The sequence below is a fragment of the Oncorhynchus nerka genome, linkage group LG8 (assembly GCF_034236695.1).
Source record: "Oncorhynchus nerka isolate Pitt River linkage group LG8, Oner_Uvic_2.0, whole genome shotgun sequence".
NCBI lineage: Eukaryota > Metazoa > Chordata > Actinopteri > Salmoniformes > Salmonidae > Oncorhynchus > Oncorhynchus nerka.
In genome coordinates, this window is record NC_088403.1 from 68,544,251 (window position 1) to 68,568,233 (window position 23,983).

At 41.8% G+C, this 23,983-nt stretch overlaps 1 protein-coding gene, 1 long non-coding RNA gene and 1 pseudogene across 2 annotated transcripts in view; 1 reads left to right on the plus strand and 2 right to left on the minus strand.

Moving 5' to 3' along the window:
• The window catches only part of LOC135573002 (fibrinogen beta chain-like), a 14,296-nt pseudogene extending 12,017 nt beyond the window's left edge, over positions 1 to 2,279 (plus strand).
• LOC135572981 (uncharacterized) overlaps positions 1 to 23,983 on the minus strand; it is a 62,026-nt gene that overhangs the window by 14,527 nt on the left and 23,516 nt on the right. The window lies entirely within an intron of this gene.
• On the minus strand, positions 6,350 to 23,823 carry LOC135572790 (fibrinogen alpha chain-like). Its single transcript, XM_065021211.1, has 4 exons — positions 23,219 to 23,823; positions 21,929 to 22,011; positions 18,986 to 19,131; positions 6,350 to 7,782 (listed from the first exon to the last, which is right to left on the minus strand). The coding sequence occupies exons 1-4, from the start codon at positions 23,278 to 23,280 to the stop codon at positions 7,438 to 7,440; spliced, it is 636 nt and encodes a 211-aa protein (XP_064877283.1). The 5' UTR covers positions 23,281 to 23,823; the 3' UTR covers positions 6,350 to 7,437.

The following is a 23,983-nucleotide window of genomic DNA, read 5'->3' on the forward strand; positions in this document are numbered from 1 at the left end:
TAACCTGAAAGGCCGCTCAGCATGGAAGAAGCCTCTGCTCCAAAAACCGCCATAAAAAAGCCAGACTACGGTTTGTAACTGCACATGGGGACAAAGATCGATGAAACAAAAATATAACTGTTTGGCCATAATGACCATCATTATGTTTGAGGAAAAGGGGAGGCTTGTGCCAAAGAACACCATCCCAACCATGAAGCATGGGGGGTGGCAGCATCATGTTGTGGGGGTGCTTGCTACAGGAGGGACTGGTGCACTTCACAAAATAGATGGCATCATGAGGTAGGAACATTATGTGATATATTGAAGCAAGATCTCAAGACATCAGTCTGGAAGTTAAAGCTTTGTCGCAAATGGGTCTTCCAAATGGACAATGACCCCAAGCATACTTCCAAAGTTGTGGCAAAATGCCTTAAAAACAACAATGTCAAGGTATTGGAGTGGCCATCACAAAGCCCTGACCTCAATCCTATAGAAAATGTGTGGGCAAAACTGAAAAAGCGTGTGAGAGCAAGGAAGCCTACAAACCTGACTCAGTTACACCAGCTCTGTCAGGAGGAATGGGCCAAAACTCACCCAACATTGTGGGAAGCTTGTGGAAGGCTACCTGAAATGTTTGACCCAAGTTAAACAATTTAAAGGCAATGCTACCAAATACTAATTTGAGTGTATGTAAAACTTCGACCCACTGGGAATGTGATGAAAGAAATAAAAGCTGAAATAAATCATTCTCTCTACTATTATTCTGACATTTCACATTCTTAAAATTAAGTGGTGATCCTAACTGACCTAAGACAGGGAATGTTTACAAGGATTAAATGGATTAGATGTCAGGATTTGTGGAAAAACTGAGTATAAATGTACTTCGCTAAGGTGTATTTAATCTTCCAACTTCAGCTGTATACAGTTGGACGGACGGACAGACAGACGGACGGACAGACGGATAGACAGACAGACAGACAGACAGACAGACAGACGGACGGACGGACGGACGGACGGATGGACGGACGGACGGACGGACGGACGGACGGACGGACGGACGGACGGACAGACAGACAGACAGACAGACAGACAGACAGACAGACAGACAGACAGACAGACAGACAGACAGACAGACAGACAGACAGACAGACAGACAGACAGACAGGCAGGATCTATACTTTCTGAACTAGCATCATAGTGGAAATCTAAATCTCTGGGGTCTAGTTTGGGTTACTTTAAAACACTGAGAACGTTGTTGTTAAAATGTGACTATAGTAAATAAAAAACCACCTTTATGTAGAACGAGGCGTCCAGATATGTGATGGCGATCAACGGGTACCTGGTACGGCTGGCAACGTGGATGCTGGAGGGGGCTACGGAGCTGTCTGAGAGAACCGACCATGACCATCCACAACGGAATGATGTTCAGCACCCCACGACAGAGACAACGATAACTGGTATGGGATGATGTCTCTCTTTCTTGGCTTTACTCAGTGCTCTCTCTCTCTTCTCTCTCTCTCTCTCACTGCATCTCTCTCTCCGCTTCTCTCTGCATCTCTATCTCTCTCTGCATCTTCTCTCTCTCTCTGCATCTCTCTCTCTGTCTCTCTGTGGTGGTATTGAAATGGATGATTGGTTGGTTAGTTGATTGGTTGATTGATCAGTCAATAAATGACAACTAATGGGTCAAGATACATTAACCTAACCTTCTCCTCTCTCTCCCCCTCGCTCCTCTCTCACCTGCCTCTCTCACTCTCTCTCTCTCTCTCTCTCTCTCTCTCTCTCTCCCCTCTCTATCTCCTTCACCCCCCCTCTCCCCCCTCCCTCTCTCTCCCCCACTCCCTCTCAATCTCTGTCTCCTCTCTCTCTCTCTCTCTCTCTCTCCTCTCCCTCACCCCTCTCTCCCCCTCTCCCACCCTCTCACCCCTTCTCTCTCTCTCCTACTCCTCTCTCTCTCACCCTCTCTCTCACCCCCTCTCCTCCCCCTCTCCCCCTCTCCCCCACCCTCTCACCTCTCTCTCTCTCTCTCTCACCCCTCTCCCCCCCTCCCCTCTCCCCCACTCTCCCCTCTCCCACCCCCCTCTCACTCCCTTCTCTCCCCACCTCCCCTTCTCCCCTCTCTCCTCCCCCCTCTCTCACTCCCCCCTCCTCTAACAGGACCCCAGGGTGACCCGTCCAAGCAGTGCTCCCGTGAGGACGGCGGTGGCTGGTGGTACAACAGGTGTCACTCAGCCAATCCCAACGGCCGTTACTACTGGGGCGGGCTTACACTGGTACATGGCAAAACACGGGACGGATGACGGCATGGTGTGGATGAACTGGAAGGGATCCTGGTACTTCAAAGCCATCTGCATGAAGATCAGGCCCTACTTCGCCGCGGTAGACACACACAGGGACACGCACAGACACACACACAGACACACACACACAGACACACACACAGAGACACACACACAGACACACACACAGGGACACGCACAGACACACACACAGAGACACACACAGACACACACACAGGGACACGCACACAGGGACACGCACACAGGGACACGCACATAGGGACACGCACACAGGACACACACACAGGGACACACACACAGAGACACACACACAGAGACACACACACAGGGACACACACACAGGACACACACACAGGGACACACACACAGGACACGCACACAGGGACACACACACAGGGACACACACACAGGGACACACACACAGGGACTGAGCTGGCACCCTACTAACTGAGCATGTGTTGTTCTTCTGTGAGTGATTGTGTGGTGTGTGTTTGTCTTTGGGACAAGTATATGTAGAAGTATATATATATATGTGTATATAAAGTATACAATTAGATATTAGCTGTCCCTTAGTATACTCAATAAAACATATTGAGGAACCTATGTCATGTGTTTGATCGTCATCATTCAGACTGTCCTACCCGTGCTAGATTAGGGAGATGTAATTTATAGATCGGCAGGTAAGGGTTCTCTCGAGAAGCTAGATGTTCTTTTTATAGGACACCAATGTTCTTATAGGACACATCACTGCACTCTATACTCCTCTGTAAACTGGTCATCTCTGTATACCCGTCGCAAGACCCACTGGTTGATGTTTATTTATAAAACCCTCTTAGGCCTCACTCCCTATCTGAGATATCTACTGCAGCCCTCATCCTCCACATACAACACCTATTCACTCCCCCTATGTGAGGTACCTACTGCAGCCCTCATCCTCCACATACAACACCCTGTTCTGCCAGTCACATTCTGTTAAAGGTCCCCAAAGCACACACATCCCTGTCGCTCCTCTTTCAGTTCGCTGCAACTAGCGACTGAACGAGCTGCAACAAACACTCAAACTGGACAGTTTTATCTCCATCTCTTCATTCAAAGACTCAATCATGGACACTCTTACTGACAGTTGTGGCTGCTTCTCGTGATGAATTGTTGTCTCTACCTTCTTGCCCTTTGTGCTGTTGTACCATGTTTAGTGCTGCTACCATATTGTTGTCATGTTGTGTTGCTACCATGCTGTTGTCATGTGGTGTTGCTACCATATTGTTGTCTTGTTGTGTTGCTACCATGCTGTTGTATTGTTGTGTTGCTACCATGCTGTGTTGTTGTCTTAGGTCTCTTTATGTAGTGTTGTGTTGTCTCTCTTGTCGTGATGTGTGTTTTGTCCCATATTTTTTATTGTATTTAGTATTCATCTTTAATCCCAGCCTGTCCCCTGCAGGAGGCCTTCTGCCTTTTTGTAGGTCGTCATTGTAAATAAGAATTTGTTCTTAACTGACTTGCCTCATTAAATAAAGGTTCAATAAAACGAGAGCATTTTAAAAAGCATTGTAACTACCCACAGCCATCAGATTATTACCTGGAATGTGGAAGGTATTAACTGACCCTTAAAAAGCATTGTAACTACCCACAGCCATCAGAGCATTACCTGGAATGTGGAAGGTATTAACTGACCCTTAAAAAGCATTGTAACTACCCACAGCCATCAGATTATTACCTGGAATGTTGAAGGTATTAACTGACCCTTAAAAGCATTGTAACTACCCACAGCCATCAGAGCATTACCTGAATGTGGAAGGTATTAACTGACCCTTAAAAGCATTGTAACTACCTACAGCCATCAGATTATTACCTGGAATGTGGAAGGTATTAACTGACCCTTAAAAGCATTGTAACTACCCACAGCCATCAGATCATTACCTGAATGTGGGAAGGTATTAACTGACCCTTAAAAAGCATTGTAACTACCCACAGCCATCAGAGCATTACCTGGAATGTGGAAGGTATTAACTGACCCTTAAAAAGCATTGTAACTACCCACAGCCATCAGAGCATTACCTGGAATGTGGAAGGTATTAACTGACCCTTAAAAAGCATTGTAACTACCCACAGCCATCAGAGCATTACCTGGAATGTGGAAGGTATTAACTGACCCTTAAAAAGCATTGTAACTACCCACAGCCATCAGAGCATTACCTGGAATGTGGAAGGTATTAACTGACCCTTAAAAAGCATTGTAACTACCCACAGCCATCAGAGCATTACCTGGAATGTTGACGGTATTAACTGACCATTAAAAAGCATTGTAACTACCCACCGCCATCAGAGCATTACCTGGAATGTGGAAGGTATTAACTGACCCTTAAAATGTAAAAACAATAATACCAAGGTTACGATATACAGAATATATAGAGAGAGAATATAGTTGAAATGTTGTTATGTCAATGTTTACACACAGAGAGAGACAGTCCAAGTATGTTTACACACAGAGAGAGACAGTCCAAGTATGTTTACACACAGAGAGAGACAGTCCAAGTATGTTTACACACAGAGAGAGACAGTCCAAGTATGTTTACACACAGAGAGAGACAGTCCAAGTATGTTTACACACAGAGAGAGACAGTCCAAGTATGTTTACACACACAGAGAGACAGTCCAAGTATGTTTACACACACAGAGAGACAGTCCAAGTATGTTTACACACAGAGAGAGACAGTCCAAGTATGTTTACACACAGAGAGACAGTCCAAGTATGTTTACACACAGAGAGACAGTCCAAGTATGTTTACACACAGAGAGAGACAGTCCAAGTATGTTTACACACAGAGAGAGACAGTCCAAGTATGTTTACACACAGAGAGACAGTCCAAGTATGTTTACACACAGAGAGAGACAGTCCAAGTATGTTTACACACAGAGAGACAGTCCAAGTATGTTTACACACAGAGAGACAGTCCAAGTATGTTTACACACAGAGAGACAGTCCAAGTATGTTTACACACAGAGAGAGACAGTCCAAGTATGTTTACACACAGAGAGACACAGTCCAAGTATTTGACAGCATAGCAACACTAAACTAGAAACACGAGGGAGGATGACAGCATAGTGACACTAAACTAGATACACGAGGTAGGATTTGACAGCATAGTGACACTAAACTAGAAACACGAGGGAGGATTTGACAGCATAGTGACACTAAACTAGAAACATGAGGGAGGATTTGACAGCATAGTGACACTAAACTAGAAACACGAGGGAGGATGACAGCATAGTGACACTAAACTAGAAACACGAGGGAGGATGACAGCATAGTGACACTAAACTAGAAACACGAGGGAGGATTTGACAGCATAGTGACACTAAACTAGAAACACGAGGGAGGATGACAGCATAGTGACACTAAACTAGAAACACGAGGGAGGATTTGACAGCATAGTGACACTAAACTAGAAACACGAGGGAGGATTTGACAGCATAGTGACACTAAACTAGAAACACGAGGGAGGATTTGACAGCATAGTGACACTAAACTAGAAACATGAGGGAGGATTTAACAGCATAGTGACACTAAACTAGAAACACGAGGGAGGATTTGACAGCATAGCACCAGAGGGGCCTTCAGGAATTCCTGTTCGTCACTCATCACGTTGTCATCAGAGGCTCCAAAAAGTAAATTAATAAAATACTAGCTAGCTACATTTGTTCCTCGTTGGACCTGCGTTTACAATGTTTACAATTTCAGTTTGTGTGGTTGTTGGTTTTATCTTTCTGTATCTGTGTAGCAAGTACGGTCTGCAAGTGCAGGTGCACATTTCGTCATGATCGCACGATGTCCAGATATCATTTCCAACTGTCCCGTTATCTGGTGTAATGTACATTCTAGAATGCCTTTCTAGCCAATAAGAAAGGAGTATTCAACAATGCAGAGGTATATCATAATATACATATAGACCTGGCCGCCGGAAGATGTTTAGTGCTGGGGGGGTGAGAATCTCTTTGTTAGTCCCAGGGGAGGGGGTTGAGAATCTCTTCGTTAGTCCTGGGAGGGGGTTGAGAATCTCTTCGTTAGTCCTGGGAGGGGGTTGAGAATCTCTTCGTTAGTGCTGGAGGAGGGGGTTGAGAATCTCTTCGTTAGTCCTGGGAGGGGGGTTGAGAATCTCTTCGTTAGTGCTGGAGGAGGAGGTTGAGAATCTCTTCGTTAGTCCTGGGAGGGGGAGTTGAGAATCTCTTCGTTAGTGCTGGAGGAGGGGTTGAGAATCTCTTCGTTAGTCCTGGGGGAGGGGGTTGAGAATCTCTTCGTTAGTCCTGGGAGAGGGGGTTGAGAATCTCTTTGTTAGTCCTGGAGGAGGGGTTGAGAATCTCTTCGTTAGTCCTGGGAGAGGGGGTTGAGAATCTCTTCGTTAGTGCTGGAGGAGGGGGTTGAGAATCTCTTCGTTAGTGCTGGAGGAGGGGGTTGAGAATCTCTTCGTTAGTGCTGGAGGAGGGGGTTGAGAATCTCTTCGTTAGTGCTGGAGGAGGGGGTTGAGAATCTCTTCGTTAGTGCTGGAGGAGGGGGTTGAGAATCTCTTCGTTAGTGCTGGAGGAGGGGGTTGAGAATCTCTTCGTTAGTGCTGGAGGAGGGGGTTGAGAATCTCTTCGTTAGTGCTGGAGGAGGGGGTTGAGAATCTCTTCGTTAGTGCTGGAGGAGGGGGTTGAGAATCTCTTTGTCAAGAGAGTGCTGACAGAATGTTTTCTTCCCAACCGCCTGCTTGTTTTAATCCTCTCTGACAAGAGTAAATTTAGTTTAATTTAACAGGGCAATTTAACAGGGTTAAGAACAAATTATTATTTACAATGACAGCCTACCCTGGACAACGCTGGGCCGATTGTCCCTATGGGACACCCAATCACAGCCAGACGTGATGCAGCCTGGATTCGAACAAGTGTTTCTGCAGTGAAGCCTCTTGCACTGAGATGCAGTGTCTTAGACCCCTGCGCCACTCAGGAGTAGAACCCCAGTGAGGCATCCTCAACACCCCTACTTCCCGTGGCTATGACTCTATATAATGATAGTTTATGTCAATTAAAACAGCAGTCCTTTATTAGAAGTAAATAAAAACCAGAACCGAACCAAGATATCACAGAGAGGCAGACATCTTTATCTGAGTTTATTATTTACATTCTAGAACGCCTGCTTCTCCCTTTCAGGACCCAGGCATTCCGTTTCTTCTAGAACCTCTTCTAGAACCACATGATTCTGTTCTAGATCCTCAAACTGAGTCAGGAGTTCCTTCTGTACCATGGGGATGGTTTTATAGGCGGTCGACGGCAGGGGACCGACAGTCACCGGCTGTAGTTTGATCTTGGCGATGTCCTTATTAAGAGGAGAGCTCTTCCGATGCTTGGCGGTGTTACTGAACAGGGCCATCTGATTGGCTAGCGATCTGTAGCTGTCGTGGTCGATACGGAAAGCGATGGACCTGTTGCATGATCCTTGACAGGAGCGCAGTTTGATCTCAACTTCCACCTAGGGTACAGAGAGAAACACAGAGGTGTGAACAGAGGTTCCCTACATAGGGCACTACTTTTGACCAAGGCCCACCTATGCAACCCACAGAGGATATGTCCAAAATGGCACCCTATTCCCTACGGGGTGGCAGGGTAGCCTAGTGGATAGAGAGTTGGACTGGTAACCGGAAGGTTGCAAGTTCAAACCCCCGAGCTGACAGTAGGCCGTCACTGAAAATAAGAATTGGTTCTTAACTGACTTGCCTGGTTAAATAAAGGTAAAAAAATATATAAATAAAATAATGCTCTGTGGCCATATGGATAGGTGACTGGTGGTTTATCAAGCGCAGGAGTTCTGATTTAGGATTAGTTTAGCAATTTGAAACCATAATGAATTAGATTAAATGGAGAGAAGTGACACCTGGTCAAGAGTAGACAACAGGGTGCTATTTCAGACTCAGCCAAAGGTCAATGTCCATCTGATGCGTTACAGAGGGACACAGCTAGAGGAGCAAAGCGTTAGGATTTGACCAAAGCTCGTCGGTAAACACTAGAGGACCTTGACTGGTTGGAGAGGATCGTGTTTGTGTCCCAAACGCATCCCCTAATCCAGCGCCCTACTTTTGACCAGGTTCTGGTGCACTAGATAGGGAACATAGGGAGCTAGATAGGGAGCCATTTGGGACAGGGCCCATGTTTGTCATATGAGTCAAAGTTAGCTGTGGCAGAGTTTTGCCTCCCCGCGCATGTTCTCAAAATCAGGGAGATCAATAGTCGAAGTGGAAAATGATATGAGGATAGGAGATGAGGATATGACATGAGGATAGGAGATGAGGATAGGAGATGAGGATATGAGATGAGGAAAGGAGACGAGGAAAGGAGATGAGGATAGTTAAATATCAATGCCTTATGACACACAATGCCTTATGGCATTGATATTTAACTATCCTCATCTCCTTTCCTCGTCTCCTTTCCTCATCTCCTATCCTCATCTCCTATCCTCATATAATTTCCTAATCTCCTCATCTCCTATCCTCATCTCCTATCATATAATTTCCTCATCTCCTATCCTCATCTCCTTTCCTCACCTCCGTTCCTCACCTCCTCTCCGTCGTGAGCAGTGAATGGAGTTTATGGGAGAATGTGAGATGATGAAAATCTACGGTGCATTCTGAAAGTATTCAGACCCCTCCCCTTTTTCCACATCGTTACATCACAGTCTCGTTACATCACAGCCTCGTTACATCACAGCCTCGTTACATCACAGCCTCGTTACATCACAGCCTCGTTACATCACAGCCTTGTTACATCACAGCCTCGTTACATCACAGCCTCGTAATAAAATGTATTGTTTTCCCCCCCTCATCAATCTACACACAAATACCCCACAATGACAAAACAAAAAAACATTTTTATATTTTTTTTTGCAAATGTATAAAATAAAAAAAAAACTTTAACATAACATTTACATAAGTTTGCAAAAATGTCTAAAAACGTATTTTTTGCTTCATCGTTATGGGGTATTGTATGTAGATTTATCAGGGGGGGGGGATGATTTAATCCATTTCAGAATAAGGCTGTAATGTAACAAAATGTGGAAAAAGTCAAGGGGTCTGAATACTTTCTGCGTGCCTTACCCAGAACTTTCCTGGACACATTAAAGGTAGACTCAGCAAAATGACACGAGCACCACCGCAGATATTCAGATGATTCAAGACTTCTCTCCCACACAGTCACTGCACATGGGTTCTATTCACTCTACTAGTACTAGACTAGGCTTAATCTCAAACAAATAATAAACTGGGCCTCTAGGTGCATTTTTAATCTTCACATCATCTCCAGCACCACGGCAACATCAACATATGTGAAAATGGCGTGTTTCTATGTTTTGTAGTAAAAAATATAGAGAAAGATAAGTGTTTCCAATGAAGTTGAAAGTTTCCCTTTCACTCTCTAAGTCTGACTCTTAACTCTCTAAGTCTGACTCTTAACTCTCTAAGTCTGACTCTTAACTCTCTAAGTCTGACTTTCTAAGTCTGACTCTTACCTTTCTAAGTCTGACTTTCTAAGTCTGACTCTTACATTTCTAAGTCTGACTCTTAACTCTCTAAGTCTGACTCTTAACTCTCTAAGTCTGACTTTCTAAGTCTGACTCTTACATTTCTAAGTCTGACTCTTAACTCTCTAAGTCTGACTCTTAACTCTCTAAGTCTAACTTTCTAAGTCTGACTCTTAACTCTCTAAGTCTGACTCTTAACTCTCTAAGTCTGACTCTTACCTTTCTAAGTCTGACTTTCTAAGTCTGACTCTTACATTTCTAAGTCTGACTCTTACATTTCTAAGTCTGACTCTTACATTTCTAAGTCTGACTCTTAACTCTCTAAGCCTGACTCTTAACTCTCTGAGTCTGACTCTTAACTCTCTAAGTCTGACTCTTACATTTCTAAGTCTGACTCTTAACTCTCTAAGTCTGACTCTTAACTCTCTAACTCTCTAAGTCTGACTCTTAACTCTCTAAGTCTGACTCTTAACTCTCTAAGTCTGACTCTTAACTTTCTAAGTCTGACTCTTAACTCTCTAAGTCTGACTCTTGCATTTCTAAGTCTGACTCTTAACTCTCTAAGTCTGACTCTTAACTCTCTAAGTCTGACTCTTACATTTCTAAGTCTGACTCTTAAACTCTCTAAGTCTGACTCTTACCTTTCTAAGTCTGACTCTTAACTCTCTAAGTCTGACTCTTACATTTCTAAGTCTGACTTTCTAAGTCTGACTCTTACATTTCTAAGTCTGACTCTTACATTTCTAAGTCTGACTCTTACATTTCTAAGTCTGACTCTTAACTCTCTAAGCCTGACTCTTAACTCTCTAAGTCTGACTCTTAACTCTCTAAGTCTGACTCTTACATTTCTAAGTCTGACTCTTAACTCTCTAAGTCTGACTCTTACCTTTCTAAGTCTGACTCTTAACTCTCTAAGTCTGACTCTTACATTTCTAAGTCTGACTTTCTAAGTCTGACTCTTACATTTCTAAGTCTGACTCTTACATTTCTAAGTCTGACTCTTACATTTCTAAGTCTGACTCTTAACTCTCTAAGCCTGACTCTTAACTCTCTAAGTCTGACTCTTAACTCTCTAAGTCTGACTCTTACATTTCTAAGTCTGACTCTTAACTCTCTAAGTCTGACTCTTAACTCTCTAACTCTCTAAGTCTGACTCTTAACTCTCTAAGTCTGACTCTTAACTCTCTAAGTCTGACTCTTAACTTTCTAAGTCTGACTCTTAACTCTCTAAGTCTGACTCTTACATTTCTAAGTCTGACTCTTAACTCTCTAAGTCTGACTCTTAACTCTCTAAGTCTGACTCTTAACTCTCTAAGCCTGACTCTTAACTCTCTAAGTCTGACTCTTAACTCTCTGTCTGACTCTTACATTTCTAAGTCTGACTCTTAACTCTCTAAGTCTGACTCTTAACTCTCTAACTCTCTAAGTCTGACTCTTAACTCTCTAAGTCTGACTCTTAACTCTCTAAGTCTGACTCTTACATTTCTAAGTCTGACTCTTAACTCTCTAAGTCTGACTCTTGCATTTCTAAGTCTGACTCTTAACTCTCTAAGTCTGACTCTTAACTCTCTAAGTCTGACTCTTACATTTCTAAGTCTGACTCTTAACTCTCTAAGTCTGACTCTTACATTTCTAAGTCTGACTTTCTAAGTCTGACTCTTACATTTCTAAGTCTGACTCTTACATTTCTAAGTCTGACTCTTACATTTCTAAGTCTGACTCTTAACTCTCTAAGTCTGACTCTTACATTTCTAAGTCTGACTCTTAACTCTCTAAGTCTGACTCTTAACTCTCTAACTCTCTAAGTCTGACTCTTAACTCTCTAAGTCTGACTCTTAACTCTCTAAGTCTGATCTTAACTTTCTAAGTCTGACTCTTAACTCTCTAAGTCTGACTCTTACATTTCTAAGTCTGACTCTTAACTCTCTAAGTCTGACTCTTAACTCTCTAAGTCTGACTCTTACATTTCTAAGTCTGACTCTTAACTCTCTAAGTCTGACTCTTAACTCTCTAAGTCTGACTTTAACTCTCTAAGTCTGACTTTAACTTCTAAGCCTGACTCTTAACTCTCTAAGCCTGACTTTAACTCTCTAAGTCTGACTCTTACCTTTCTAAGTCTGACTCTTAACTCTCTAAGTCTGACTTTAACTCTCTAAGTCTGACTCTTACATTTCTAAGTCTGACTCTAACTCTCTAAGCCTGACTTAACTCTAAGTCTGACTTTAACTCTCTTAAGTCTGACTCTTAACTCTCTAAGTCTGACTCTTAACTCTCTAACTCTCTAAGTCTGACTCTTAACTCTCTAAGTCTGACTCTTAACTCTCTAAGTCTGACTCTTAACTTTCTAAGTCTGACTCTTAACTCTCTAAGTCTGACTCTTAACTCTCTAAGTCTGACTCTTGCATTTCTAAGTCTGACTCTTAACTCTAAGTCTGACTCTTAACTCTCTAAGTCTGACTCTTACATTTCTAAGTCTGACTCTTAACTCTCTAAGTCTGACTCTTGCATTTCTAAGTCTGACTCTTAACTCTCTAAGTCTGACTCTTAACTCTCTAAGTCTGACTCTTACATTTCTAAGTCTGACTCTTAACTCTCTAAGTCTGACTATTACCTTTCTAAGTCTGACTCTTAACTCTCTAAGTCTGACTCTTACATTCCTAAGTCTGACTTTCTAAGTCTGACTCTTACATTTCTAAGTCTGACTCTTACATTTCTAAGTCTGACTCTTACATTTCTAAGTCTGACTCTTAACTCTCTAAGCCTGACTCTTAACTCTCTAAGTCTGACTCTTAACTCTCTAAGTCTGACTCTTACATTTCTAAGTCTGACTCTTAACTCTCTAAGTCTGACTCTTAACTCTCTAACTCTCTAAGTCTGACTCTTAACTCTCTAAGTCTGACTCTAACTCTCTAAGTCTGACTCTTAACTTTCTAAGTCTGACCCTTAACTCTCTAAGTCTGACTCTTACATTTCTAAGTCTGACTCTTAACTCTCTAAGTCTGACTCTTAACTCTCTAAGTCTGACTCTTACATTTCTAAGTCTGACTCTTAACTCTCTAAGTCTGACTCTTAACTCTCTAAGTCTGACTCTAACTCTCTAAGTCTGACTATTAACTCTCTAAGTCTGACTCTTAACTCTCTAAGTCTGACTCTTAACTCTCTAAGTCTGACTTTCTAAGTCTGACTCTTAACTCTCTAAGTCTGACTCTTAACTCTCTAAGTCTGACTCTTACATTTCTATGTCTGACTCTTAACTCTCTAAGCCTGACTCTTAACTCTCTAAGTCTGACTCTTAACTCTCTAAGTCTGACTCTTAACTCTCTAAGTCTGACTCTTAACTCTAAGTCTGACTCTTAACTCATCTAAGTCTGACTCTTAACTCTCTAAGTCTGACTCTTACATTTCTAAGTCTGACTCTTACCTTTCTAAGTCTGACTTTCTAAGTCTGACTCTTAACTCTAAGTCTGACTTTCTAAGTCTGACTCTTAACTTTCTAAGTCTGACTTTCTAAGTCTGACTCTTAACTCTCTAAGTCTGACTCTTACCTTTCTAAGTCTGACTCTTAACTCTCTAAGTCTGACTCTTACATTTCTAAGTCTGACTTTCTAAGTCTGACTCTTACATTTCTAAGTCTGACTCTTACATTTCTAAGTCTGACTCTTACATTTCTAAGTCTGACTCTTAACTCTCTAAGCCTGACTCTTAACTCTCTAAGTCTGACTCTTACATTTCTAAGTCTGACTTTCTAAGTCTGACTCTTACATTTCTAAGTCTGACTCTTACATTTCTAAGTCTGACTCTTACATTTCTAAGTCTGACTCTTAACTCTCTAAGCCTGACTCTTAACTCTCTAAGTCTGACTCTTAACTCTCTTAAGTCTGACTCTTAACTCTCTAAGTCTGACTCTTACATTTCTAAGTCTGACTCTTAACTCTCTAAGCCTGACTCTTAACTCTCTAAGTCTGACTCTTAACTCTCTTAAGTCTGACTCTTAACTCTCTAAGTCTGACTCTTACATTTCTAAGTCTGACTCTTACCTTTCTAAGTCTGACTCTTAACTCTCTAAGTCTGACTCTTAACTCTCTAAGTCTGACTCTTACATTTCTAAGTCTGACTCTTAACTCTCTAAGTCTGACTCTTAACTCTCTAAGTCTGACTCTTAACTCTCTAAGTCTGACTATTAACTCTCTAAGTCTGACTCTTAACTCTCTAAGTCTGACTCTTAAGTCTGACTCTACTCTCTAAGTCTGACTATTAACTCTCTAAGTCTGACTCTTAACTCTCTAAGTCTGACTCTTAACTCTCTAAGTCTGACTTTCTAAGTCTGACTCTTAACTCTCTAAGTCTGACTCTTAACTCTCTAAGTCTGACTCTTAACTCTCTAAGTCTGACTCTTACATTTCTAAGTCTGACTCTTAACTCTCTAAGTCTGACTCTTAACTCTCTAAGTCTGACTCTTACATTTCTAAGTCTGACTCTTAACTCTCTAAGTCTGACTCTTAACTCTCTAAGTCTGACTCTTAACTCTCTAAGTCTGACTCTTAACTCTCTAAGCCTGACTCTTAACTCTCTAAGCCTGACTCTTAACTCTCTAAGTCTGACTCTTACCTTTCTAAGTCTGACTCTTAACTCTCTAAGTCTGACTCTTAACTCTCTAAGTCTGACTCTTACATTTCTAAGTCTGACTCTTAACTCTCTAAGCCTGACTCTTAACTCTCTAAGTCTGACTCTTAACTCTCTTAAGTCTGACTCTTAACTCTCTAAGTCTGACTCTTAACTCTCTAACTCTCTAAGTCTGACTCTTAACTCTCTAAGTCTGACTCTTAACTCTCTAAGTCTGACTCTTAACTTTCTAAGTCTGACTCTTAACTCTCTAAGTCTGACTCTTAACTCTCTAAGTCTGACTCTTAACTCTCTAAGTCTGACTCTTACATTTCTAAGTCTGACTCTTAACTCTCTAAGTCTGACTCTTAACTCTCTAAGTCTGACTCTTACATTTCTAAGTCTGACTCTTAACTCTCTAAGTCTGACTCTTGCATTTCTAAGTCTGACTCTTAACTCTCTAAGCCTGACTCTTAACTCTCTAAGTCTGACTCTTAACTCTCTTAAGTCTGACTCTTAACTCTCTAAGTCTGACTCTTACATTTCTAAGTCTGACTCTTAACTCTCTAAGCCTGACTCTTAACTCTCTAAGTCTGACTCTTAACTCTCTTAAGTCTGACTCTTAACTCTCTAAGTCTGACTCTTACATTTCTAAGTCTGACTCTTACCTTTCTAAGTCTGACTCTTAACTCTCTAAGTCTGACTCTTAACTCTCTAAGTCTGACTCTTACATTTCTAAGTCTGACTCTTAACTCTCTAAGTCTGACTCTTAACTCTCTAAGTCTGACTCTTAACTCTCTAAGTCTGACTATTAACTCTCTAAGTCTGACTCTTAACTCTCTAAGTCTGACTCTTAACTCTCTAAGTCTGACTATTAACTCTCTAAGTCTGACTCTTAACTCTCTAAGTCTGACTCTTAACTCTCTAAGTCTGACTTTCTAAGTCTGACTCTTAACTCTCTAAGTCTGACTCTTAACTCTCTAAGTCTGACTCTTAACTCTCTAAGTCTGACTCTTACATTTCTAAGTCTGACTCTTAACTCTCTAAGTCTGACTCTTAACTCTCTAAGTCTGACTCTTACATTTCTAAGTCTGACTCTTAACTCTCTAAGTCTGACTCTTAACTCTCTAAGTCTGACTCTTAACTCTCTAAGTCTGACTCTTAACTCTCTAAGCCTGACTCTTAACTCTCTAAGCCTGACTCTTAACTCTCTAAGTCTGACTCTTACCTTTCTAAGTCTGACTCTTAACTCTCTAAGTCTGACTCTTAACTCTCTAAGTCTGACTCTTACATTTCTAAGTCTGACTCTTAACTCTCTAAGCCTGACTCTTAACTCTCTAAGTCTGACTCTTAACTCTCTTAAGTCTGACTCTTAACTCTCTAAGTCTGACTCTTAACTCTCTAACTCTCTAAGTCTGACTCTTAACTCTCTAAGTCTGACTCTTAACTCTCTAAGTCTGACTCTTAACTTTCTAAGTCTGACTCTTAACTCTCTAAGTCTGACTCTTAACTCTCTAAGTCTGACTCTTAACTCTCTAAGTCTGACTCTTACATTTCTAAGTCTGACTCTTAACTCTCTAAGTCTGACTCTTAACTCTCTAAGTCTGACTCTTACATTTCTAAGTCTGACTCTTAACTCTCTAAGTCTGACTCTTAACTCTCTAAGTCTGACTCTTAACTCTCTAAGTCTGACTCTTAACTCTCTAAGCCTGACTCTTAACTCTCTAAGCCTGACTCTTAACTCTCTAAGTCTGACTCTTACCTTTCTAAGTCTGACTCTTAACTCTCTAAGTCTGACTCTTAACTCTCTAAGTCTGACTCTTACATTTCTAAGTCTGACTCTTAACTCTCTAAGCCTGACTCTTAACTCTCTAAGTCTGACTCTTAACTCTCTTAAGTCTGACTCTTAACTCTCTAAGTCTGACTCTTAACTCTCTAACTCTCTAAGTCTGACTCTTAACTCTCTAAGTCTGACTCTTAACTCTCTAAGTCTGACTCTTAACTTTCTAAGTCTGACTCTTAACTCTCTAAGTCTGACTCTTAACTCTCTAAGTCTGACTCTTAACTCTCTAAGTCTGACTCTTGCATTTCTAAGTCTGACTCTTAACTCTCTAAGTCTGACTCTTAACTCTCTAAGTCTGACTCTTACATTTCTAAGTCTGACTCTTAACTCTCTAAGTCTGACTCTTGCATTTCTAAGTCTGACTCTTAACTCTCTAAGTCTGACTCTTAACTCTCTAAGTCTGACTCTTACATTTCTAAGTCTGACTCTTAACTCTCTAAGTCTGACTATTACCTTTCTAAGTCTGACTCTTAACTCTCTAAGTCTGACTCTTACATTCCTAAGTCTGACTTTCTAAGTCTGACTCTTACATTTCTAAGTCTGACTCTTACATTTCTAAGTCTGACTCTTACATTTCTAAGTCTGACTCTTAACTCTCTAAGCCTGACTCTTAACTCTCTAAGTCTGACTCTTAACTCTCTAAGTCTGACTCTTACATTTCTAAGTCTGACTCTTAACTCTCTAAGTCTGACTCTTAACTCTCTAACTCTCTAAGTCTGACTCTTAACTCTCTAAGTCTGACTCTTAACTCTCTAAGTCTGACTCTTAACTTTCTAAGTCTGACTCTTAACTCTCTAAGTCTGACTCTTACATTTCTAAGTCTGACTCTTAACTCTCTAAGTCTGACTCTTAACTCTCTAAGTCTGACTCTTACATTTCTAAGTCTGACTCTTAACTCTCTAAGTCTGACTCTTAACTCTCTAAGTCTGACTCTTAACTCTCTAAGTCTGACTATTAACTCTCTAAGTCTGACTCTTAACTCTCTAAGTCTGACTCTTAACTCTCTAAGTCTGACTTTCTAAGTCTGACTCTTAACTCTCTAAGTCTGACTCTTAACTCTCTAAGTCTGACTCTTACATTTCTATGTCTGACTCTTAACTCTCTAAGCCTGACTCTTAACTCTCTAAGTCTGACTCTTAACTCTCTAAGTCTGACTCTTAACTCTCTAAGTCTGACTCTTAACTCTCTAAGTCTGACTCTTAACTCATCTAAGTCTGACTCTTAACTCTCTAAGTCTGACTCTTACATTTCTAAGTCTGACTCTTACCTTTCTAAGTCTGACTTTCTAAGTCTGACTCTTAACTCTCTAAGTCTGACTTTCTAAGTCTGACTCTTAACTTTCTAAGTCTGACTTTCTAAGTCTGACTCTTAACTCTCTAAGTCTGACTCTTACCTTTCTAAGTCTGACTCTTAACTCTCTAAGTCTGACTCTTACATTTCTAAGTCTGACTTTCTAAGTCTGACTCTTACATTTCTAAGTCTGACTCTTACATTTCTAAGTCTGACTCTTACATTTCTAAGTCTGACTCTTAACTCTCTAAGCCTGACTCTTAACTCTCTAAGTCTGACTCTTACATTTCTAAGTCTGACTTTCTAAGTCTGACTCTTACATTTCTAAGTCTGACTCTTACATTTCTAAGTCTGACTCTTACATTTCTAAGTCTGACTCTTAACTCTCTAAGCCTGACTCTTAACTCTCTAAGTCTGACTCTTAACTCTCTTAAGTCTGACTCTTAACTCTCTAAGTCTGACTCTTACATTTCTAAGTCTGACTCTTAACTCTCTAAGCCTGACTCTTAACTCTCTAAGTCTGACTCTTAACTCTCTTAAGTCTGACTCTTAACTCTCTAAGTCTGACTCTTACATTTCTAAGTCTGACTCTTACCTTTCTAAGTCTGACTCTTAACTCTCTAAGTCTGACTCTTAACTCTCTAAGTCTGACTCTTACATTTCTAAGTCTGACTCTTAACTCTCTAAGTCTGACTCTTAACTCTCTAAGTCTGACTCTTAACTCTCTAAGTCTGACTATTAACTCTCTAAGTCTGACTCTTAACTCTCTAAGTCTGACTCTTAACTCTCTAAGTCTGACTATTAACTCTCTAAGTCTGACTCTTAACTCTCTAAGTCTGACTCTTAACTCTCTAAGTCTGACTTTCTAAGTCTGACTCTTAACTCTCTAAGTCTGACTCTTAACTCTCTAAGTCTGACTCTTAACTCTCTAAGTCTGACTCTTACATTTCTAAGTCTGACTCTTACCTTTCTAAGTCTGACTTTCTAAGTCTGACTCTTAACTCTCTAAGTCTGACTTTCTAAGTCTGACTCTTAACTCTCTAAGCCTTACTCTTAACTCTCTAAGTCTGACTCTTAACTCTCTAAGTCTGACTCTTAACTCTCTAAGTCTGACTCTTAACTCTCTAAGTCTGACTCTTAACTCTCTAAGCCTGACTCTTAACTCTCTAAGTCTGACTTTCTAAGTCTGACTCTTACCTTTCTAAGTCTGACTTTCTAAGTCTGACTCTTAACTTTCTAAGTCTGACTTTCTAAGTCTGACTCTTAACTCTCTAAGTCTGACTCTTACATTTCTAAGTCTGACTCTTAACTCTCTAAGTCTGACTCTTACATTTCTAAGTCTGACTCTTAACTCTCTAAGTCTGACTCTTACCTCTCTAAGTCTGACTCTTACCTTTCTAAGTCTGACTTTCTAAGTCTGACTCTTACCTCTTGCCGGTACATGTCCTCTAGCTGTTTCTGGACGTGGCTTTGCTGCTCCTTCAGTTTCCGTAGCAACGCAGCCGACCGTTTCCTTAGCGATGTCAGGTTCATGACCAAGCCCTCAGCAAACTCCACGTACCTCAGCTCAGACACTGTAGTCACAATCAATCAATCAATCAATCAAAACAGAAGATGGAGGGAAGAGTGAAGGAGAGAGAAAGGGGGAAGTAGGACAACTGACTGAAACTAAAACTGAAACTAAAACAGATGGAAGGCAATTGATTGATAGATATTTTATAAAGATCGATGGCTTGGTTGGTAGACGGACAGATGAACAGACAAACAGACAAACAGACAAACAGACAGTGATTCATACAGTTGAAGTCTGAAGTTTACATCCACTGAGGTTGGAGTCATTAAAACTAGTTTACATCCACTGAGGTTGGAGTCATTAAAACTAGTTTACATACACTTAGGTTGGAGTCATTAAAACTAGTTTACATCCACTTAGGTTGGAGTCATTAAAACTAGTTTACATACACTTAGGTTGGAGTCATTAAAACTAGTTTACATACACTTAGGTTGGAGTCATTACAACTAGTTTACATACACTTAGGTTGGAGTCATTAAAACTAGTTTACATACACTTAGGTTGGAGTCATTAAAACTAGTTTACATACACTTAGGTTGGAGTCATTAAAACTAGTTTACATACACTTAGGTTGGAGTCATTAAAACTAGTTTACATACACTTAGGTTGGAGTCATTAAAACTAGTTTACATACACTCAGGTTGGAGTCATTAAAACGAATTTACATACACTTAGGTTGGAGTCATTTTTCCAACAATTGTTTACAGACAGATTATTTCACTGATAATTCACTGTATCACAATTCCAGTGGGTCAGAAGTTTACATACGCTAAGTTGACTGTGCCTTTAAACAGCTTGGAAAATTCCAGAAAATGATGTCATGGCTTTAGAAGCTTCTGATAGGCTAATTGACATCATTTGAGTCAATTGGAGGTGTACCTGTGGATGTATTTCACGGCCTACCTTCTAACTCAGTGCCTCTTTGCTTGACATCATGGGAAATTAAAATAAATCAGCCAAGACCTCAGACAAATAATTGTAGACCTCCACAAGTCTGGTTCATTCTTGGGAGCAATTTCCAAACACCTGAAGGTACCACGTTCATCTGTACAAACAATAGTACGCAAGTATAAACACCATGGGACCATGCAGCCGTCATACCGCTCAGGAAGGAGACGCGTTCTGTCTCCTAGAGATGAACGTACTTTGGTGCGAAAAGTTCAAATCTATCCCAGAACAACAGCAAAGGACCTTGTGAAGATGCTGGAGGAAACAGGTACAAAAGTATCTATATCCGCAGTAAAACGAGTCCTGTATCAACATGACCTGAAAGGCCGCTCAGCAAGGAAGTAGCCACTGCTACAAAAACGCCATAAAAAAGACAGACTTCGGTTTGCAACTGCACATGGGGACAAAGATCGTACTTTTTGGAGAAATGTCCTCTGGACTGATGAAACAAAAGTAGAACTGTTTGGCCATCGTTATGTTTGGAGGAAAAAGGGGGAGGCTTGCAAGCCAAAAAACAGGAGGGACTGGTGCACTTCACAAAATAAATGCATCATGAGGTAGGAACATTATGTGGATATATTGAAGCAACATCTCAAGACATCAGTCAGGAAGTTAAAGCTTTGTCGCAAATGGGTCTTCCAAATGGACAATGACCCAAACATACTTCCAAAGTTGTGTCAAAATGGCTTAAGGACAACAATGTCAAGGTATTGGAGTGGCCATCACAAAGCCCTGACCTAATTCCTATTGTGGGCAGAACTGAAACAGCGTGTGCGAGTAAGGAGGCCTACAAACCTGTCTCAGTTACACCAGCTCTGTCAGGAGGAATGGGCCAAAATTCACCCAACTTATTGTGGGAAGCTTGTGGAAGGCTACCTAAAACGTTTTACCCAAGTTAAACAATTTAAAGGCAATGCTACCAAATACTAATTGAGTGCATGTAAACTTCTGACCCACTGGGAATGTGATGAAAGAAATAAAAGCTGAAATAAATCATTCTCTCTACTATTATTCTGACATTTCACATCCTTAAAATAAAGTGGTGATCCTAACTGACCTAAAACAGGGAATTTTTACAAGGATTAAATGTCAGGAATTGTGAAAAACTGAGTTTAAATGTATTTGGCTAAGGTGTATGTAAACTTCTGACTTCAACTGTAGATAGATAATGTAGAAAGATCGATGGCTCGGTTGGTATACGGACAGACAGACAGACAGACAGACAGACAGACAGACAGACAGGCAGGCAGACAGACAGACAGACAGACAGACAGACAGACAGACAGACAGGCAGGCAGACAGACAGACAGGCAGGCAGGCAGGCAGGCAGACAGACAGACAGACAGACAGACAGGCAGGCAGGCAGGCAGGCAGGCAGACAGACAGACAGACAGACAGGCAGGCAGACAGACAGACAGACAGACAGACAGGCAGGCAGGCAGACAGACAGGCAGGCAGGCAGGCAGGCAGGCAGGCAGGCAGGCAGGCAGACAGGCAGGCAGACAGACAGACAGACAGGCAGGCAGGCAGGCAGACAGACAGACAGACAGACAGTTAGCCAGACAGACAGACAGACAGACAGACAGACAGACAGACAGACAGACAGACAGGCAGGCAGGCAGACAGACAGACAGGCAGGCAGGCAGGCAGACAGGCAGGCAGACAGACAGACAGACAGACAGGCAGACAGACAGGCAGGCAGACAGACAGACAGACAGACAGACAGACAGACAGACAGACAGACAGACAGACAGACAGACAGTTAGCCAGACAGACAGACAGACAGACAGACATTGATATATATTTTTGATTGATTGATAGATCGATCCATTGGAGGTGTTGTCACCTACTGTGTGTCTTGACGATGGCCTTGCGGTTGATATTGTAGATGTGTTTGGTGGTCACCATGGATGCTGTAGCCGCGTCCTCGTACCTGTAAGAATGGTTCTGGGCTTTAACTTTCACAATATGTAATATGTTTAACGAGGTTTAAACTCAGCTAACCCAGACCTAAAGTCTCACGTAATTGGTCAGCTGCTCAATGAACTTCTGGGTCCATACGTGTTGAGAGAAGAGATGTGAAGATGAGGAGGTCCCAGAACGAGGAGATCCTAGAACGAGGAGGTCCTAGAATGAGGAGATCCTAGAACGAGGAGGTCCTAGAATGAGGAGGTCCTAGAACGAGGAGATCCAAGAATGAGGAGATTCTAGAACGAGGAGGTCCTAGAATGAGGAGATCCTAGAACGAGGAGGTCCTAGAATGAGGAGATCCTAGAACGAGGAGGTCCTAGAATGAGGAGATCCTAGAACGAGGAGGTCCTAGAATGAGGAGCGGAACCGGAATGAGGAGATCCTAGAACGAGGAGATCCTAGAACGAGGAGGTCCTAGAACGAGGAGGTCCTAGAATGAGGAGATTCTAGAATGAGGAGATTCTAGAATGAGGAGCGGAACAGGAATGAGGAGATTCTAGAATGAGGAGCGGAACAGGAATGAGGAGATTCTAGAATGAGGAGCGGAACCAGAATGAGGAGATTCTAGAATGAGGAACGGAACAGGAATGAGGAGATTCTAGAATGAGGAACGGAACAGGAATGAGGAGATTCTAGAATGAGGAGATTCTAGAATGAGGAGCGGAACCAGAATGAGGAGATTCTAGAATGAGGAGCGGAACAGGAATGAGGAGATTCTAGAATGAGGAGCGGAACAGGAATGAGGAGATTCTAGAATGAGGAGCGGAACCAGAATGAGGAGATTCTAGAATGAGGAGCGGAACCAGAATGAGGAGATTCTAGAATGAGGAACGGAACAGGAATGAGGAGATTCTAGAATGAGGAGCGGAACAGGAATGAGGAGATTCTAGAATGAGGAGATTCTAGAATGAGGAGCGGAACCAGAATGAGGAGTAAGGGCCAAATTAATTAACTTGCAGCAATGAATATTCAGTGGTGTAAAAAAAGAACCCCCAGTATTGGTGTTAATAACAAGAGTTGAACCAAAACCACGACCATTATCATCATATTTCCCAGGATGCTCTATTGCAGGTTTGTTTCAATATCTATGTTTTTTTTTTTACATTGACACGTATTCTTTACCTTAACACTGAGATTTGAACACTTACAAATCCAAACAATCAGTTTACCTCTGTCTCCTCTCACAGATGTCCCCCAGTCTGCCCCTCATCAGACTCTCTGTCTGCTCCATCAGACCCTGTAGTCTGCAGCCCGACGGACACCGGGACTCCTGTGGACGTTATCAATAAGTTATTTATTGATTATGGCTATTGATTGATTCGATAAGGTTATATTGATCAATTGTCTATCTCTCTGTCTCCTTCGTCTGGCCTTGTAGCGTGCAGTCAGACCGACACATGGACTCCTACAGACACATACAGTATATATTGTTAGGATGTACATAAATATGTCATTGTATGTATTATCAATCATGTATACATTTGTGGGTGAGTTTGGTTGTGGTGGACACAGCTATATCGTGAGTGTGTTATTCTCTGTTAACATTATCTGTTATCAATAAGTTCAGGATTGGATTGGGTTTTTATTCATTTCATCGGGTTAGATGGGATGTTTCTCACCGACTTTGGTCTAAGTAGAGGGTGTGGTGTGTTTGTGTATGGTGTGTTTGTGTGTGGTGTGTTTGTGTAGGGTGTGTTTGTGTAGGGTGTGGTGTGTTTGTGTGTGGTGTGTTTGTGTGTGGTGTGTTTGTGTAGGGTGTGTTTGTGTAGGGTGTGTTTGTGTGGGTGTGTTTGTGTAGGGTGTGTTTCTGTGTTGTGTTTGTGTAGGGTGTGTTTGTGTGTGGTGTGTTTGGTTTGTGTAGGGTGTGTGTTTGTGTAGGGTGTTTGTGTGTGTTTTGTGTAGGGTGTGGTGTGTTTCTGTAGGGTGTGGTGTGT

Bases quoted from the DNA above. Each gene is read 5' to 3' on its own strand.
- LOC135572790 (XM_065021211.1), bottom strand. From the start codon at position 23,280: ATGGAGCAGACAGAGAGTCTGATGAGGGGCAGACTGGGGGACATCTGT. The intron at 22,012-23,218 runs GTAAACTGATTG...CCATTCTTACAG, and splicing joins ATCTGTGAGAGGAGACAGAG to GTACGAGGACGCGGCTACAG. The intron at 19,132-21,928 runs GTAGGTGACAAC...TTGTGACTACAG, and splicing joins GGCCATCGTCAAGACACACA to TGTCTGAGCTGAGGTACGTG.